This window comes from Pecten maximus, chromosome 12, assembly GCF_902652985.1.
Source record: "Pecten maximus chromosome 12, xPecMax1.1, whole genome shotgun sequence".
Lineage (NCBI taxonomy): Eukaryota > Metazoa > Mollusca > Bivalvia > Pectinida > Pectinidae > Pecten > Pecten maximus.
Window position 1 is genome coordinate 39,537,252 of NC_047026.1, and position 18,795 is coordinate 39,556,046.

Here is an 18,795-nt window from a genome sequence, read left to right on the forward strand (position 1 = left end):
GTTTAGTGGTGACAGTACAAGTCTAAACCCAGCACAGGACACCAGTGTTTAGTGGTGACAGTACAAGTCTGAACCAAGCACAGGACACCAGTGTTTAGTGGTGACAGTACAAGTCTGAACCCAGCACAGGACACCAGTGTTTTATAGTAAGAGTACAAACGTTTTAATTGGTATTTTTCAATAAAAGTGTAGGGTTGGGGGTGGGGGTAGTTTTACATTTGAACAATTTAACAAAAATCTCAATGGCAAACTGTACTGAAGCGTATTTGAGAATTGTGGTTTTCTGGCTCTGCTGATACTACTTTTAAATGTAAGTGTATTCCATTATAAATGTCTTGATTAGGTACAACAACATTTAAGCATTCTTAACAGGTGATCACAAAACAAAATCACACAGAACGGAAGATTATTGCATATTGTCTCGTATGATTTAAACCTTTGACCTCAGACAGATCTCCTTGTCTTCTACACTGTACCTGTTATTCAGGAACAGCCATATGCTTCAATGAAAACCATCATTTGACTACAAAAAAAAGGTGATTTCTAACTCTAGAAATATAAAAATCCTGAAATTCTTCACCATTGCATTTATTTCTCACTCCAAAATTGTTTAAAAAATTCAGAAGTTTATTAAAAACAAAATTACATAGCTAGTGGTTAGTGTATGGCACTATTGTGTCAATTTGTTCTCAGCACTATTGTGACCCAATTATACGGTTACAATGCAAAGTTGGACAAAACAACAGTTTTACCTACTGAGAACAATTAAGTTATAAAGTACATTTTTTGTGAACAAAATCCTTCGCAATAATGAACAAAATATTCACAAATCACATGAATATTCATAAAACTAAAAAACTGTGTTTACCAGTATATGAAGTCTTTCATGATAAAACACTATTTGAGTAACCTGTGTCTAGAGTTTACAAAAGACCTATTCTATTGGTGGGTAAAAGTTAGTAAAATAAATAAGTATCATTATTTTGGAATGTTTAGCAGATTTCCTTTACTTTTATTAAATCACAACTTTGGTTTTAATCAAAATTATTCATACACAAATGAAAATCATCTGGCTCTAACACGACTACGCTTTATAGAACATAAGTTTTTATATCTAAGGTAAAATAAAAAGTACACTATTTTTGCATATCCATTTTATCGATAAGTATATTCAATGCATCAATTTTTCACCAAAATACAAAATTCTATATGTGCAATGTGGAATTGTGTTGTCTATATTCAACATAGAGTATACATCTACATATCAATATCCTCAAGCACTGAATGGTTGGCTTCCACATGATTATACTTTTTAATTATTTCACGTTTTCTTCAAAGGTTAATCTTTCTAAATTTTAACCAGTTTCCTGACTTAAGTGTAGGTTTTTTTGTTTTGTTTCTATATTTAACTAGAGAGACACCAATGCTTACTATCACCAATATATTTATCACATTTACTTCAAACATTTCCAATATAAATGTGCATACAGTGACGACAACAACAGTCGATTAAGCCGAGTCAATTATGTGACATTTGTGGTATAGCAGCAATGTTTTTGTCAGTGGAATTTTAACTGGCATTTGTACAGGATACATTTATAAAGGTCTACATTACAATGGCTACTATAGAACTTTCTACATGTTTACATTTTAATGGCTACAAACTTATCAAAATATAATTAAACATTGCTTTTGATCATTATATCTAATCATAATGGCGAGTATTTCTTTTGTTTAAATAAAATTGTAATTCTGATTAGTCTGCATGCTTATATTTAATAATGAACCAAACATACAAGTAAATTGTATCACAGATCTTATACATATAATTATCTTGATAGTGTAACTCTATGCTGTTTTTGAATGAGTTGTTCCCCTTCCTTTATGCTATATTTTTGAATGAGTTGTTCCCCCTTCATACATATGCTACTGTAGGTGGCGTTTTACATGAAGACAACTAGTCTACATTAATAAAGATGAAAGCATCTTGAAAAATGAATTTCACAAAGGGATTATACACAGCTGCAAGCTTTTATTTAACAAGTGCAGGGACTACATGATTTTGCTAAATGAAAGTAGGAGATATCAAATTCAGGCCTAGAATAAATGTAGATAAAATGGTGAATAAAGTTTACTCTTAGAAGAAGAGTATGATAATTCACCTTTAATTTATTTCACATTTGTTTTATTGATCATAACTAAAACTTAAAATAATGTGTCCTAAAGTACTCCGCAATCATTCACTGGAAATTTGTTTAAAACATCATCATTTTACTGGAAATTTGTCCAAAAATCTCAATTAATTCACTTTTGATGTGAAGTGATATTACAACATGTAATATCGAATTAACAAGTGCTACGCGTCCCAGAGAGTTAGGACGAAGTCTAAATATGGTATCATAAATATATGTTAGTCTGTTAAAAACATTTCTCACAGTAATACAGGAATCATTTCTTTTACAAGGAAATGTTTGTTACAGACAATTTAGAAGTGATCATCTGATCAAATTGATATCAGAAACAGACAGCTGTATCTTTTTTCTCGACTCCAGTAATCATTTTAAACATGTACACCATATGATAAGTGCCCACATAACATAACCAAAGCACAAAAAATATAACATTGTCTGAAGATGATAAAAGACAGTAGGAGATATAGCCCAACAAATAAACATTTCTACATATCAGTGTACACAAACTCTAACACACCATTAAACAATAATAAACAAAGGGAGACAATCCCGATAACTAAGAGAGACAACACTTATTGTTTCAGCACTCAAAACAGATGTCCCTGTGATCCAGATTTTGTAGTTTAACTGATATTTGTCCCATACACATAAAAAGCTTGATGCATGTCCTTCTACTTCACTTTGTACACGTGGAAGTCGTAGACATGAAAGTCTCATACAGAGCTCAAACATAACTTGTCAATTATATCATCAATCTGAAATTCTTTCAAATCAAACAATTACATTCATTAAGAAGTCCTCCTTTAGAAAATAAGTGAATTCCTATATCAACAACTCCGTTCAACAGATTCTGTTGTCCACACTCCTGTTGACAGAATGTACAAAAAGAACACAATGATCTGTGGCTCTAGCCGTCCAGGGTCCGGCAGATGATCTGTGGTTCCAGCCCGTCCAGTGTCCGGCAGATAGCTAACAACACACTAGTTCAATCTATTATATCACAGTCGAATGTCTTGAGGACTTTGTGCCATCCTCTCTGTTACCACGGAGACTGTTGGGCTGCGATCTAGGAGCAGACTGTACGGCTCCATCATTCCCCGTTACCAGAACAGTACCATAGAATTTCTCTTGTTCCTCCCTCTGTCTCTGGAATTCTTCTTCCAATCTCTGAATGAAAAGAAAAGAGAAATGAAAAACATTGGAAAAGTTGTTCTTTCATCTCAATATTTAAAATCAAAATGTGTTGACGCTTCTGTATACTACAAAATCCATCCCAAACAACAGAAATACAGGTACTTCTAAAACAGCTAATTCTTCTTGACGTTATTTCTTTTCGACACAAACAATTTTCATAGTGTAATCTATGTAATCTACCCCTGTTTTATTTTTAAACACTTTCTAGCAATATGCTGTTTCATTTTAATACCAACCTCAATATCATAATAATCTGAGTGTATTCTCACAAAATATACAAATCGTTAGTACCCCACCTGCTATATCTACAAATGTATTCACACCAAATCCAATATGTTCCATTGGGAAAGGGATTTTCAAGATTTTTTTCCATTCCATATTTGTTTCTCAAAACCAAGAGGATTTAGATCAGACATACAGTGCCAGTAACCCTGATATCTTTTTCATTCACACATGCAAAAGAACAACCTATCACACAGCCATACATCAGCTAATCAATGTTAATTTAAATACTGACTCCGGCTCATTATGCTGTGACCTGAAATAAATCTTATCCCTGAATCCACTTAGTAAGTGTAATAATTTATTTCTCTTTGTACTCGATAAAATCAAATAAACTATGTCAAATGTAATACTTTTAATTGACACACATGTATACTGCTCACTTAAATCTACAGCAACATGAAACTAACTTTAACAATATAAATCTAAATCAAACAGGTTCAATTCTTAAGTTTTAAAGCTGGGTTCCAGTACAGTAAAAAGAAAAATGTCAAACTTGTGGAATGTTATTGAAAGTACCCCGCACATAGATTCAAAGATTTTTTATTTGAAAAGGTGTTTCTATCATTTGAAAAAAATATTTACCATTAAAACATTTTCATTTATAACCCCCTCCCTTTTTAATTTAAATTTTTTTTTTTTTATTTTTATTTTTACAGCAACCCATCTCTAATAGTGCTTTAATGCTGAAATAGAATGGTAAAACTGACAAAAGTGTTAGCATACAGACATGTTAATTGTAACATTGAGAGAATCTAATACCAGTTTTAATAATCTAATAATGAAATTGATCAAACAGTCTCTCACATGTACAACATGGACCCTGTAATCAACACAGGTGTTTGATGAATTCACTTTAGATACATACTGACCATTATACTGTATATATCATATGACCTTGAACTTTGCCGACATTGCAATACCTAGATGTTTGTATACAGAATCTCTATGGATTCCATAACACTGTGCATGGTCATGGATCTTAATCCTTATGTCTGAAGATAAACAAACTTACTGAAATCTTGCACAGAATTTTTTGTTCTTTTTGTATGAGTTTGTAAAATAACATATTTTGGAAAATTTGACAAACAAAGTCATATGATATGAAATAATTAATTGTGAAACTTTTAACCAAGAGCATGCGAGGAGGAAGTAGTTTCACCAGAAATTGGACGAGTTACTTACGACTCTGTAAAATGACTTGTGCTAGCAAATTTTGCTGAAATTCAGCCATAATGAAAATTGCACACATAGTTTTATATTTCATTTGATAGTATGTACTAGGCCATTTCAGTTGTTCAAAATTAATTAATCAAAATATTACAGTGATTTTTTGTTTTTCTATATTTTTTGCTTGAATGATTCTGAAATTGTAAGATAACAATTTCATAAAACAAACAATTAGTTTTGAACAACTTTGAAATGTTTTTCAAGTGTGGTAAAAATTAGAAATATACAGTGATATTAAATATGTCTTTAATGAAATACATACGATACATGTGTGTAACAGTTTTCTTCTGTTAAAGTTACTATCACCAAAGTCAGTTTATAAAACTGCAAATTGACATCATAACAGGTCAATAATTGTCCACCTCGCACTGAATAGAACTTAACACACATTAGGGCATGGTTTTATTAAACCTAACTGAAAATTTACCACAATAATCCCCAGATAACTGACTGAAATGTATTACTTGTGATGTTTCATAGGGGAGGGCCAGGTCACAGGCCAGTATATTATACACACGGATATTCACAATGGTTAACAGAAAATCTAATAGACAAGAACAATTGACCAATCAAAAATCATCTTGATTCGTTCTATATGTCTCAAGAATATATTATTTTATTACTAATTCTTTAATGATAATTTAGTTATAACAATTCCAAATAGACAACCAAGTGAAAAAGAAAAGAGTCAACTCCAAATTTGTTTGTTTGCTGGGTTTATAGCTCTATGAACAGCAAGGGTCATCCTGAGGGAGGGTCTCCTGGTAGTAGTTAGTGACTACTACACTTAACAACATACAGGATCGAGGCCCGCGGCTACCATCCAGAGCAATAAGGGTAAAGTTTCTTGCCCAAGGACACAACAGCACAGACCAGTCTTTTTCTCAGCTTCCCAGGAAACACAAACAGGCATATGGTAAGGGAGCAAATAGAGTAATTATTTTCTAGTAGGGCCTCTAGCCCAAAGTTAATTTACACTAATGTATCAGGGTTATTGTATAGGTATTCAGATATGTAAATCTATAGATATATCAGTAATCAAGCATGATGGGTTTTTTTTCTATAAACTCCACCTGAGGCCTTGAAACTACACAGTTTATTAAAACCATTTTCTCAAGGATTCTGGGATGGTGGTGTATGCTGCAATGCTAGGCATCTGTGCTTTAAATATTAGAATTATAAGCAGTTCTCCTGGTCACGGGTAGAACAATAACATTTTTTGATCATATATTAAATGAAATATCCTTGATCTTGTGCAGAATTCTTAAAACCCCTACCAAAACGTGTTTCTAACAATATATAATCTTGTTTGAAAGGCAGCATTTCAAAGCTTTGTGTCAGATATTAATCAAATATGAGAAGCTATTTGTATCATGATCAGTGCTTGAATTACAAAGGTAACCGCTTCTCCATTTCCTGTTCAAAAGTCTCCACTGAAAATATTAAAATTCTCTCTTAATTTCTCAATTCTTTCAAATAATACTTCTATGATCTTCTCATATTCTTTTATGTGGATCAGTTTTTACTTGAAATGTCAATGTGTTGTTAATTAAAACCTTTTTAAAATAAAATGCTGTTATTTTCTAAATGTCTCATATGAAATGAAGCCATTTAACAAAATTGATTTTGTCAATGTTAATTTCTAAAAAAAAAATTTATGTTAGTTTTTTGTTTTGTTTTCTGTTTTTTTTTGTTGATAAATCAACAATTATGGTTCAACATGTAACCGTAGATTTGAATATAGTTGTCAATCTTTGATACACATCTCATATTTCATCCTGGTCTGAGCAGTAATTTATTAATGTACTTAAATATGTACAACATGTTCAATAATTTCCAAAACTATGCAAACATACTTTTCCAAAAAATTGCTAAAGCACCAAAGTATGGCGGACTGCAGTATTAATGCTCAAGGGAGACAACTCTTCATATAAAATCACCAGTATGTATGGAGCAGAATCTGATATATAATTAATTATATTAGAATTGATTAAGTTACAATGTATATTTACAGATCAAAATACATAGCACATGCTACATAAACATCATCCAATGCTGGATAATCTTCAATAGAGTACAATAATAGTATATTAAATTGTGAATGCTGGATAATCTTGACAGTCACATTGCATTTAAAGGTTGAAAGAGGTTCTTGATTATGAAAAAAGAAATATGAAATTGCAAACGAGACAAAAATTGTTACGTTTTTATTTGGAGTTACGCCCCCTACTTTTGCTTCAGTTGCTTGAACTTGGTTTTCCTCCAGAATGCTCACCGCTTGTGAACTTAGTTAAAAACAATTAGAAACTTTAAATACACATTACAGATATTGTTTTCTTTCTGTTTTGAAAACTGAATTTTCTGTTATCCAATGAAATCATTTGCTATCCTCAAGCAGGTAAGAAGTTATATTTCCATGAAATCAGAATCTGATTGACAGACCAAGGCCTTATTTGTTTATGGCAGTACAAACGATTGGACCAGAATTGTTTGTTTATGAAATAATAATAGAACCAGTGATATTATGTCCCTTTGAATGAGCCTTAACAGAGACTTTCAAGGCCAGTTTTAATATCTATAAAGATTTATGCCCGATATGTTAAATTAGAAATAGACAAACCAGTTTGTCTGCAAAAATGAAAAGGCCTGTCCTTGTATAAATAAGAGCAAAGACTCGCAATACCAGATTTAACTAGGTTTTGATTATGAAGCCCTGAAGTATTTCAAGAGATGGCCCCAGGGTCAAGTGGACTATATGGACCAAATTTACAACACAATTAATTTTTTTAATTTTTGTAACACACAGCCCATGAATAAAAGGAAACTGAATAGGGACTCAGAAAATGGTGTGTGTGATTATAGAAGTGCTTATAGCAATTTTCTTCAGCTGTCATAGTCTTAACAGGTCCATAACTTGACTACAGGGTAGCGGTCATGTACGACCCTTGACCCTTTAACTTTGATTAATGACTGTCAAAATCTTCGAGCTTTCAGACAAAGACCTCTTTCTCAACCCTCGGAAGGTATAATAGTTACCTCCTCCCTCACCCTCCAGAGGTATAGTCCCCCCACTCACCCTGAGGTATGATCCCCCCACTCTCCCTGAGGTATCACCCCCCCCCCCCCCCCCCCTCCCAGGTATAATTACCCCCTCCCTACGGATGTATCACAAGTAAATTTTACAGGAAGAAATTTATACTTCTTTCAACCCAGTTCCAGTAAAAGAAGACGTATGTACCTGTTTTCTAGGTGTCAGTTGGTTTTTCCATTCACGGAGCTCATTAGTGTATTGGTCATCGAGTTCCTTAATCTTCTGTGTCTCATGCTCCATCAACATTTTTCGTTTCTCTGCCTGCAAGTACATTAATAAATCAAAACACTTCAATATAATGAAGCAAATCTCTCATTATAGTGATATTATAATTAAAATACGGAAATTTGAACTTTTCTCAGATTTGATGTGTTATTATCTCCCCTTAGCTAGCCAAGTATTTACAGAATTTTACCATTATAGTTTCCAATTTAAAACTTCAATTTCTGAACTATTAACATCTCATCCTCATCAATTTTATGTAACTTCATGTTTTCAATAGTCTTTTTTTCCTAAGAACTCAAGGTTGTGTAAAATTTGTTGAGATTTTAGTGCCGTTTTTTCTGTACCTGTAGGGCCTCAAGCTCCCGCAGACTGGTGTCGTTTCTGAACACTAGCTCCTCCCACTGGCGTTTGTGTTTCTGTTCCTGCCTCTGTTGTTCTGCCTTCATCCTTTTCTTCTCATTCTCTTCAAACTGGAAAATGTGTAAAAATCTATTTTAAAAAGTCTACCTTCATCTTGTTCTTATCAAAAAAGGAAAAATCTATTTTCTGAACCTCACAGCTCAACCCCAAAGGACAATGAAGAAAAATCAGATACTCAAACATTTAAACTTTACTGCCTGTATCAATGTCTCTGTTTAATCTGCACAGAATATTTACTGTTATTTTATAATCGGTGACCTTGACCTAGAAGACCTTGACCTACCTGTTTCATCTTTGCCCGATCGTCCTCTGGTGAACCAATGGTACTAAGGCGTAAGCTTTGTTTGAACATGTTGGCGCGTGTCTTGGCCTCACTTTTTAAGATTTTTGGGAGGCGTTTCTTTTCAAGCGTGTGACGACTCTGCATCTCTTCCTCCTTAGTAGTGTTACTGCGTTTCATCTGCTCCACTTCCTGTAAACATCAATGTTTACCAGGGACTTATTCACTAGATAGAATCATTAAGTCATCTAGCAAGCTTCGGATGCCGGGGTGCGATTTATTTAGATAGAACAGCCAAAGTTATCTATCACTTAGGATACCAGGGTGTGATTTATTTAGATAGAACAGCCAAAGTTATCTAGCACTTAGGATACCAGGGTGTGATTTATTTAGATAGAACAGCCAAAGTTATCTATCACTTAGGATACCAGGGTGTGATTTATTCAGATAGAACAGCCAAAGTTATCTAGCACTTAGGATACCAGGGTGTGGTTTATTTATACCAGGGTGTGGTTTATTTAGATAGAACAGCCAAAGTTATCTATCACTTAGGATACCAGGGTGTGATTTATTCAGATAGAACAGCCAAAGTTATCTAGCACTTAGGATACCAGGGTGTGGTTTATTTATACCAGGGTGTGGTTTATTTAGATAGAACAGCCAAAGTTATCTATCACTTAGGATACCAGGGTGTGATTTATTCAGATAGAACAGCCAAAGTTATCTATCACTTAGGATACCAGGGTGTGGTTTATTTAGATAGAACAGCCAAAGTTATCTAGCACTTAGGATACCAGGGTGTGGTTTATTTAGATAGAACAGCCAAAGTTATCTATCACTTAGGATACCAGGGTGTGATTTATTCAGATAGAACAGCCAAAGTTATCTATCACTTAGGATACCAGGGTGTGGTTTATTTAGATAGAACAGCCAAAGTTATCTATCACTTAGGATACCAGGGTGTGGTTTATTTATACCAGGGTGTGGTTTATTTAGATAGAACAGCCAAAGTTATCTATCACTTAGGATACCAGGGTGTGGTTTATTTATACCAGGGTGTGGTTTATTTAGATAGAACAGCCAAAGTTATCTATCACTTAGGATACCAGGGTGTGGTTTATTTATACCAGGGTATGGTTTATTTATACCAGGGTGTGGTTTATTTATACCAGGGTGTGATTTATTTATACCAGGGTGTGGTTTATTTATACCAGGGTGTGATTTATTTATACCAGGGTGTGGTTTATTTATACCAGGGTGTGGTTTATTTATACCAGGGTGTGGTTTATTTATACCAGGGTGTGATTTATTTATACCAGGGTATGGTTTATTTATACCAGGGTGTGATTTATTTATACCAGGGTGTGATTTATTTATACCAGGGTATGGTTTATTTATACCAGGGTGTGGTTTATTTATACCAGGGTATGGTTTATTTATACCAGGGTGTGGTTTATTTATACCAGGGTGTGGTTTATTTATACCAGGGTGTGGTTTATTTATACCAGGGTGTGGTTTATTTATACCAGGGTATGGTTTATTTATACCAGGGTGTGGTTTATTTATACCAGGGTGTGGTTTATTTATACCAGGGTGTGGTTTATTTATACCAGGGTATGGTTTATTTATACCAGGGTATGATTTATTTATACCAGGGTGTGGTTTATTTATACCAGGGTATGATTTATTTATACCAGGGTGTGGTTTATTTATACCAGGGTGTGATTTATTTATACCAGGGTGTGATTTATTTATACCAGGGTGTGGTTTATTTATACCAGGGTATGATTTATTTATACCAGGGTGTGGTTTATTTATACCAGGGTGTGGTTTATTTATACCAGGGTGTGATTTATTTATACCAGGGTATGGTTTATTTATACCAGGGTATGGTTTATTTATACCAGGGTATGGTTTATTTATACCAGGGTGTGGTTTATTTATACCAGGGTGTGATTTATTTATACCAGGGTGTGATTTATTTATACCAGGGTGTGGTTTATTTATACCAGGGTATGATTTATTTATACCAGGGTGTGATTTATTTATACCAGGGTGTGGTTTATTTATACCAGGGTATGGTTTATTTATACCAGGGTGTGGTTTATTTATACCAGGGTGTGGTTTATTTATACCAGGGTATGGTTTATTTATACCAGGGTGTGGTTTATTTATACCAGGGTGTGGTTTATTTATACCAGGGTGTGGTTTATTTATACCAGGGTGTGGTTTATTTATACCAGGGTATAGTTTATTTATACCAGGGTGTGGTTTATTTATACCAGGGTGTGATTTATTTATACCAGGGTGTGGTTTATTTATACCAGGGTGTGGTTTATTTATACCAGGGTGTGGTTTATTTATACCAGGGTGTGGTTTATTTATACCAGGGTATGGTTTATTTATACTAGGGTATGGTTTATTTATACCAGGGTGTGGTTTATTTATACCAGGGTATGGTTTATTTATACCAGGGTATGGTTTATTTATACCAGGGTGTGGTTTATTTATACCAGGGTATGGTTTATTTATACCAGGGTATGGTTTATTTATACCAGGGTGTGGTTTATTTATACCAGGGTGTGGTTTATTTATACCAGGGTGTGGTTTATTTATACTAGGGTATGGTTTATTTATACCAGGGTGTGGTTTATTTATACCAGGGTATGGTTTATTTATACCAGGGTGTGGTTTATTTATACCAGGGTGTGGTTTATTTATACTAGGGTGTGGTTTATTTATACCAGGGTATGGTTTATTTATACCAGGGTGTGGTTTATTTATACCAGGGTGTGGTTTATTTATACCAGGGTGTGGTTTATTTATACCAGGGTGTGGTTTATTTATACTAGGGTATGGTTTATTTATACCAGGGTGTGGTTTATTTATACCAGGGTGTGGTTTATTTATACCAGGGTGTGGTTTATTTATACCAGGGTGTGGTTTATTTATACCAGGGTATGGTTTATTTATACCAGGGTGTGGTTTATTTATACCAGGGTGTGGTTTATTTATACCAGGGTGTGGTTTATTTATACCAGGGTATGGTTTATTTATACCAGGGTGTGGTTTATTTATACCAGGGTATGGTTTATTTATACCAGGGTGTGGTTTATTTATACCAGGGTATGGTTTATTTATACCAGGGTATGGTTTATTTATACCAGGGTATGGTTTATTTATACCAGGGTGTGGTTAATTTCAATAGGACAGCCAAGCACTTAGGCTACCTGGGAAGGGTATTTTAATATTTCTATCCCTAAGGTTCATACATTGAATGCAGGGTGGGGGACTAGGGAAGGATATTTTGATATTAATACCTCTGAGGTTCATATCTTGATTGGCTGGGGAACTAGAAGGTATTACAAACTGGCTTTTTACACTTGCCACATAATGATACTTTTTACTGGTAATTTTCTGAGTAGAATTCTTTTGCAAAGAAGCATTTACAGACATTTTCTGATAATTATGGCAGAACTGATATTGATTTGAGTTGCAAAAATAATGTTTGTTTATAGCTTCTGGGTTACCTTCTGGTGACGCGTGAGCATCTGGTGGCGCTTCAGGAAGAACATGTCTTTGAGCTGACTTTTAGCAAGCTGGTGTTTTTCATGGAGTTGTTGTTTTTCTGTTTCCCAAATGACGGACTCCCGAGCTGTAGGAAAATGATAAACAAATGAAAATATAAGGACAGAAGTTGCAGCCACGGTTCCATACAGTGTACAGAGCATGGTTTATTCACATATATATGGAGAAAACCAACCTAGATCTCTAAATGCATACTTCTCTTATGAATTAATAGAAAAAAGAGAGATTCAAGTGACATATTACAAATGCATAAAGCAAGATCTCATAATCAGTTTTACTTTAATTGAAATTTTGATACAGTTTGTGGCAGAGATAAATCAGAACTACATGATTTATTATACTAACATCGAAGGAGCTGCTGTTTCTGTTGAAGGAACTGACTCTCCAACAGGGCCACCTTCTGACGATGAGTATCTGACAACTGTTTCATGTGCTTCTCCATTCGTTCTTGTTGATTCTCAAAAAACTGTCGCTCCTGTAACAATCGTAAAATATCAGTTTAGATTTGAAAACTTGACCTTTTGTTACATCAACTTTCTTGGGTTGAGGTTATATGCTACTTCAGATATTTGTTTTCTGATTTCTCCTAGAGTTATCTCCCATTACTTTGAGCAATGCATGTTTCTTAGCAGACATGTACATTTATTCTTAGATAGGCAATCAATGTAAATATTCATTTCTATATAGAATTTACATCTCAACTCCCAGAAATATTTCACAAATCACCTTTTCTTTAATGTACTCTTGTCAACACTTCTTTTTCTTGTGTTTTTATTTGTGAATAATGAACATATCTTTATTTCTAAATGACCAAAATTAATTTAGATTTATTTTGACTCTCAAAATTTTCTTTCTTAAGGACCCATTAACTTTTTTTTTTTTTTAAACTTTTTAGATACCTGTCTTTTTGACAACCAATTTGACCCTAAATTGTTTCATCCTTCTATAACTCCTGAACTTTAACCTCTGACACTTGAACTTTTTCTGTCTCTTAGTAACCTGACGTTTCATAACCTATTTGACACGTGAACTTTCCATCTTCTATGTCTGACTTTTTAACTTTCAAATAGACCTCTGAAATTTTCTCTTTCCACTAACAAAAGTTGTTTTCTCTTTCTACTTGCTTTTAACATTTTAACCTCTTCATCAGCTTATTAGCACTTAATCTTGCTCATGCATCTTCTATGAACTTTGATCAACCTTCCCTTGTTAGACCTTAACCCACCTTTACGTTAGCCCTTATTTACCTTTTCCTTTGACTTGTCCTACCTTTTCGTTTGACCTTGTCAGACATTTTTGTTTGATTTTGACCTACTATTTTGTTTGACCTTGACCTACCTTTTTGTTTGACCTTGACCTACCTTTTCTGCGAGCTCAATCTCCTTCTGGTCCTTTCTTTTCCTCACACTCTCCTTCTTATTGTCCTTGGGCATCAGGTCTAGTTCCTGTTTCAACAACTTCATCTCCTGTTTCTGTTGCTCCTTAAAAGTTTTATATTCCTTTTCCTGTTATAAAGAGGAAACTTTTATCAAATGTCACACATAATTGTTATAATTCAAAGAGTACTACGAAGAAATGCATTAAATATCAAAATGCTAAGAGTCCTGATACCTACCAGTAATTTAGAGAGAAATTACAAAATGTATCGAACCAATTTCAAAATTTTGTAGTCATCATTAGACTGAACTTCCAACCTGTTACATCATTATGTATAGCCTTCCCATTGGGTCGTATTCTGATCAGATTTCTTTTCCCTTTGAGCCAAAAAGTATGATAAAATATCTCTTTGGTAGGCAATCCAACAATATCTACATTAATTATATACTAGATGTGTTTTAGAGAGGCATATTGTCTTTTTTTGAATTGTTTTCCTAATTGTTTATGTCTTTAAAATCTATATTTCATTTAGAAAATTAATATTAATTATTACTATGTTTTTTGGGTCTTTCAAGTGCCTGTTTTCTCAATAGAAAAAAAAATTCTTAAAATTAACTTACCTGTTCAATTTTGATACGCTTGCCAGCAGACTTCATATCCATTTGTTGTGTGGTTTCGGCCCTCTCCACCTGCTGTTTCTGTTGTTTTGTCAAAGTTTCCATATCCTGGTCGTAGTTCTGGACCAATTTCTGGAGAAAAGTGGAACAATTCAATTATTATGAAAGATTCAAAGTGACATAAAATACAGAGCTGACCGTGCATTTTCAAACATTCCTTAAGATATTAAATTACATACCAACACATTATTGCAGAATCCAATAAACGGCTATTAAATTTCTAATTGTCATTCACAAATGTTCCATCAAACAGCTTATAATTTTTTAATATCCATTACATTTTTGCTATAGAATAATATAGATCTATACCCACATTCTTGTGGCCTGATCATATCTGCAGTATTGCTTGCTTTCATATTTTTTACTTATCAAATATTGATCTAAAATTTTCATTTTTCACCTTATCTATAAAATATACATACAAAATGTTTCTGTTTTTTGAAAAAACTGAATTCTTCAATATATATTTGTGAACTCTGACATAACATTGATTTAAATGTTACACTGCCACTGTTTTTAAAATGAAATTTTGTCAGTACAAAGGGTTTGGCAATATAGAGGGCTACATGTACACATGATGTCAAAAAGGTGATCCTGATACCAGCTATTTAAGGTGAATACAATCTATTGACACCGACCTGCATATCTGTATCGAAGCGACGCTCCTGACTCTCTCGAGCTAATTGTGCCTTGTATATCAAATCTTGATACTGTTTGTTCTCCTGCTTCTGGAGCATCTTCAGCTCCCGCAGGTCCTGTTTCCTGTAAAACACAACGCATCAGTATGGATTTAGATATACGGTAATACAATGTAATTATAACACTCTATCGCATATGGACATACATTTTATACAGAAAATGTGAATATGATAAATAAACTGTAGATTTTACCTAAAAGGTAAATTTTGACATTTTTTATCATCATTGTCTTTTCTTAATAATTTGTAGTCATGTGTATATTTCATTATTGTTTTAAAAGAGAAGACGAATCTTAAACTTTTAAACTTGTGTCTGATATCTTTTGTACATTTGCAAATAAAATATGTTTAAATCAAACAAGTACGCCATAAGCAAAACCTGCATCAAATTGACAAACAAACTGATCACATTTCCAAATTTTAACTAAGTACAAAACTATTCACAATAACTGGTTCAGTTATTCTTTTTAGACTAATGCATTTTGAATGTGTATCGATCCAAATGAGTGTTGTTTATTTTTTGTTTTTTATTTGAATTTTTCTTTTTCTCAATTGAGAATCCATAATTCACACAACTTAAAACCTGAATTTTAATTTCAATAATTTTTTTTTTCATCCAGTGAGAATTAATCCAATAATTCCCACTACTAGAACCTGAAGAATAATTCCAGCCCTTCATGTGTATAACTGTATAAAGGGGAGGTAACTCCATAAAAGCTGAGATCAACAATTAGGTCTAAAAAGACTGTATGGTCGGTTATACAGAATTTATTTATTTTTAACTTTTGATTTTAAATGGATAAAAACAGTTTAGAAAAGCCAGTAACACCAAATCTAACATGTACATTACAAAGAATAAATAATTAATGAAGTGTTGGTTTTAAATAATGAAGATGAGAAAAAAGAAAAGATTTTAATTAACATAGTTACCGAGACAACAATGAAGAGGTATTTGTTCTATCATAAATATGTGTTTACACACCATTCCATACGTGTACACAAATCAACATCCTTAATATTGATCAAACATTACAGGACCTGATAAGATAATGCAAGATCGGAATCGCAGTAATTATGCAGCACAATAAATAATCGTTTAGCGAGAGATATGGAGGTGTTTTATCTCCCAGACAATACACCAATTACACACCATTGTGTAGAGGTGACGCAGGAGCTTTACTATAACATATCAATTGTTATGTAACACCTTCCATCAATATGCAAATTGGATATAATTATATCGTTTGGTACAGGTCTATATTACCATGTCACATAATTTTGTGTACACAATTTGCCCACAATGCAAAGGTATGCTGCTGGACAAGGGGTTTAACCCCCTAGACATTCCCTGGGTAGACTGCTGGATAAGGGGTTTAACCCCCTAAGATATTCCCTGGGTATTCTGCTGGACAAGGGGTTTAACCCCTAAGACATTCCCTGGGTATACTGCTGGACAAGGGGTTTAACCCCTAGGACATTCCCTGGGTATACTGCTGGACAAGGGGTTTGAGCCCCTAAGACATTCCCTGGGTATACTGCTGGACAAGGGGTTTAACCCCCTAAGACATTCCCTGGGTAGACTGCTGGACAAGGGGTTTAACCCCTAGGACATTCTCTGGGTATACTGCTGGACAAGGGGTTTAACCCCTAAGATATTCCCTGGGTAGACTGCTGGACAAGGGGTTTAACCCCCTAAGATATTCCCTGGGTATACTGCTGGACAGGGGGTTCAACCCCTAAGATATTCCCTGGGTATACTGCTGGACAAGGGGTTTAACCCCTTAAGATATTCCCTGGGTAGACTGCTGGACAAGGGGTTTAACCCCTAAGATATTCCCTGGGTAGACTGCTGGACAAGGGGTTTAACCCCTAAGATATTCCCTGGGTAGACTGCTGGATAAGCAAGCCCTGGGACCCAGCACCTGTAGTTTTATTCAATGTAAAGTGTAGGCTTACAAAGCATTTTTAAGATATTTTACTGGACTGCAATAAACATGGGTTGGCTTATTACCAGACATGGTTTTATTCTCAGATAGATTTTACTGGACTACAATAAACATGGGTTGGCTTATTACCAGACATGGTTTTATTTTCAGATAGATAAGAGTGTCTCAAGAGACCGTGAGCTAATCTTCAACTTGTACTTTACAAGTTATCATTTAAAAGCTTTCCTGGATACATCTGTATCAATGTGAAATGCTGGTGTCCATTTTATATCGATCTATTTACAAGTTACACAGAAATGATGTAACATAACTAATCCACATAGCTCTTCTGTAGCTATGGCAGCCACTACAGAAACCTTCCAGCGGCGTAATTTTGTAACAAAAATACAAATTCAAATGGTAATTGTAGTCTGACAGTTCTCGGAGGTATTGTGGATTTAATGCTTTGAACACTACGACAATTTGATAATTCTGTATACTTCATCACTGAATGTGTCCATTTGATAATTCTGTATACTTCATCACTGAGTGTGTCCATTTGATAATTCTGTATACTTCATCACTGAGTGTGTCCATTTGATAATTCTGTATACTTCATCACTGAGTGTGTCCATTTGATAATTCTGTATACTTCATCACTGAGTGTGTCCATTTGATAATTCTGTATACTTCATCACTGAGTGTGTCCATTTGATAATTCTGTATACTTCATCACTGAGTGTGTCCATTTGATAATTCTGTATACTTCATCACTGAGTGTGTCCATTTGATAATTCTGTATACTTCATCACTGAGTGTGTCCATTTGATAATTCTGTATACTTCATCACTGAGTGTGTCCATTTGATAATTCTGTATACTTCATCACTGAGTGTGTCCATTTGATAATTCTGTATACTTCATCACTGAGTGTGTCCATTTGATAATTCTGTATACTTCATCACTGAGTGTGTCCATTTGATAATTCTGTATACTTCATCACTGAGTGTGTCCATTTGATAATTCTGTATACTTCATCACTGAGTGTGTCCATTTGATAATTCTGTATACTTCATCACTGAGTGTGTCCATTTGATAATTCTGTATACTTCATCACTGAGTGTGTCCATTTGATAATTCTGTATACTTCATCACTGAGTGTGTCCATTTGATAATTCTGTATACTTCATCACTGAGTGTGTCCATTTGATAATTCTGTATACTTCATCACTGAGTGTGTCCATTTGATAATTCTGTATACTTCATCACTGAGTGTGTCCATTTGATAATTCTGTATACTTCATCACTGAGTGTGTCCATTTGCGTTGTATCACAAAATATATAAAGGAGAAGAAAATGTGTAGACTGGTTAGAAAATAAAATTTTTATAATATGTCCAAAATAATTTGAACTCTCCATAAAGATACTGACTTTATATAATAATATTATAATGGATATGGTGAAATCCAAACAACGGCTATAAAAATTCTACTTGTTGATTTATCATCAACAATTCTACAGTAATTTCTTTTTATCTGTAATTATTACAGTTATAAAAAAACATTTAAAAGCACAATTACATTTTGAAAAACACAGCAAGTTTCAATTCCAGCTCAA

General features: G+C 33.9%; 1 protein-coding gene across 4 annotated transcripts in view; it reads right to left on the reverse strand.

The window, feature by feature from the left end:
• Positions 1 to 324: 324 nt before the first annotated feature.
• Positions 325 to 18,795, reverse strand: part of LOC117339930 (serine/threonine-protein kinase 10-like) — a 103,938-nt gene continuing 85,467 nt past the window's right edge. Inside the window, exons 13-22 of one of the 4 annotated variants that reach the window (XM_033901645.1) lie at positions 15,195 to 15,318; positions 14,500 to 14,628; positions 13,864 to 14,007; positions 12,848 to 12,977; positions 12,445 to 12,569; positions 8,918 to 9,106; positions 8,559 to 8,684; positions 8,137 to 8,250; positions 4,854 to 4,887; positions 325 to 3,359 (exon numbers count right to left, since the gene is read on the reverse strand). In XM_033901645.1, coding sequence (XP_033757536.1) covers positions 3,283 to 3,359; positions 4,854 to 4,887; positions 8,137 to 8,250; positions 8,559 to 8,684; positions 8,918 to 9,106; positions 12,445 to 12,569; positions 12,848 to 12,977; positions 13,864 to 14,007; positions 14,500 to 14,628; positions 15,195 to 15,318 — 1,192 coding nt within the window. In that variant the 3' untranslated portion in view covers positions 325 to 3,282. Of the gene's footprint in view, positions 3,360 to 4,853; positions 4,888 to 7,101; positions 7,184 to 8,136; positions 8,251 to 8,558; positions 8,685 to 8,917; positions 9,107 to 12,444; positions 12,570 to 12,847; positions 12,978 to 13,863; positions 14,008 to 14,499; positions 14,629 to 15,194; positions 15,319 to 18,795 lie in introns of all 4 variants that reach the window. The other 3 variants (XM_033901646.1, XM_033901643.1, XM_033901647.1) reach the window with 3 other exon arrangements.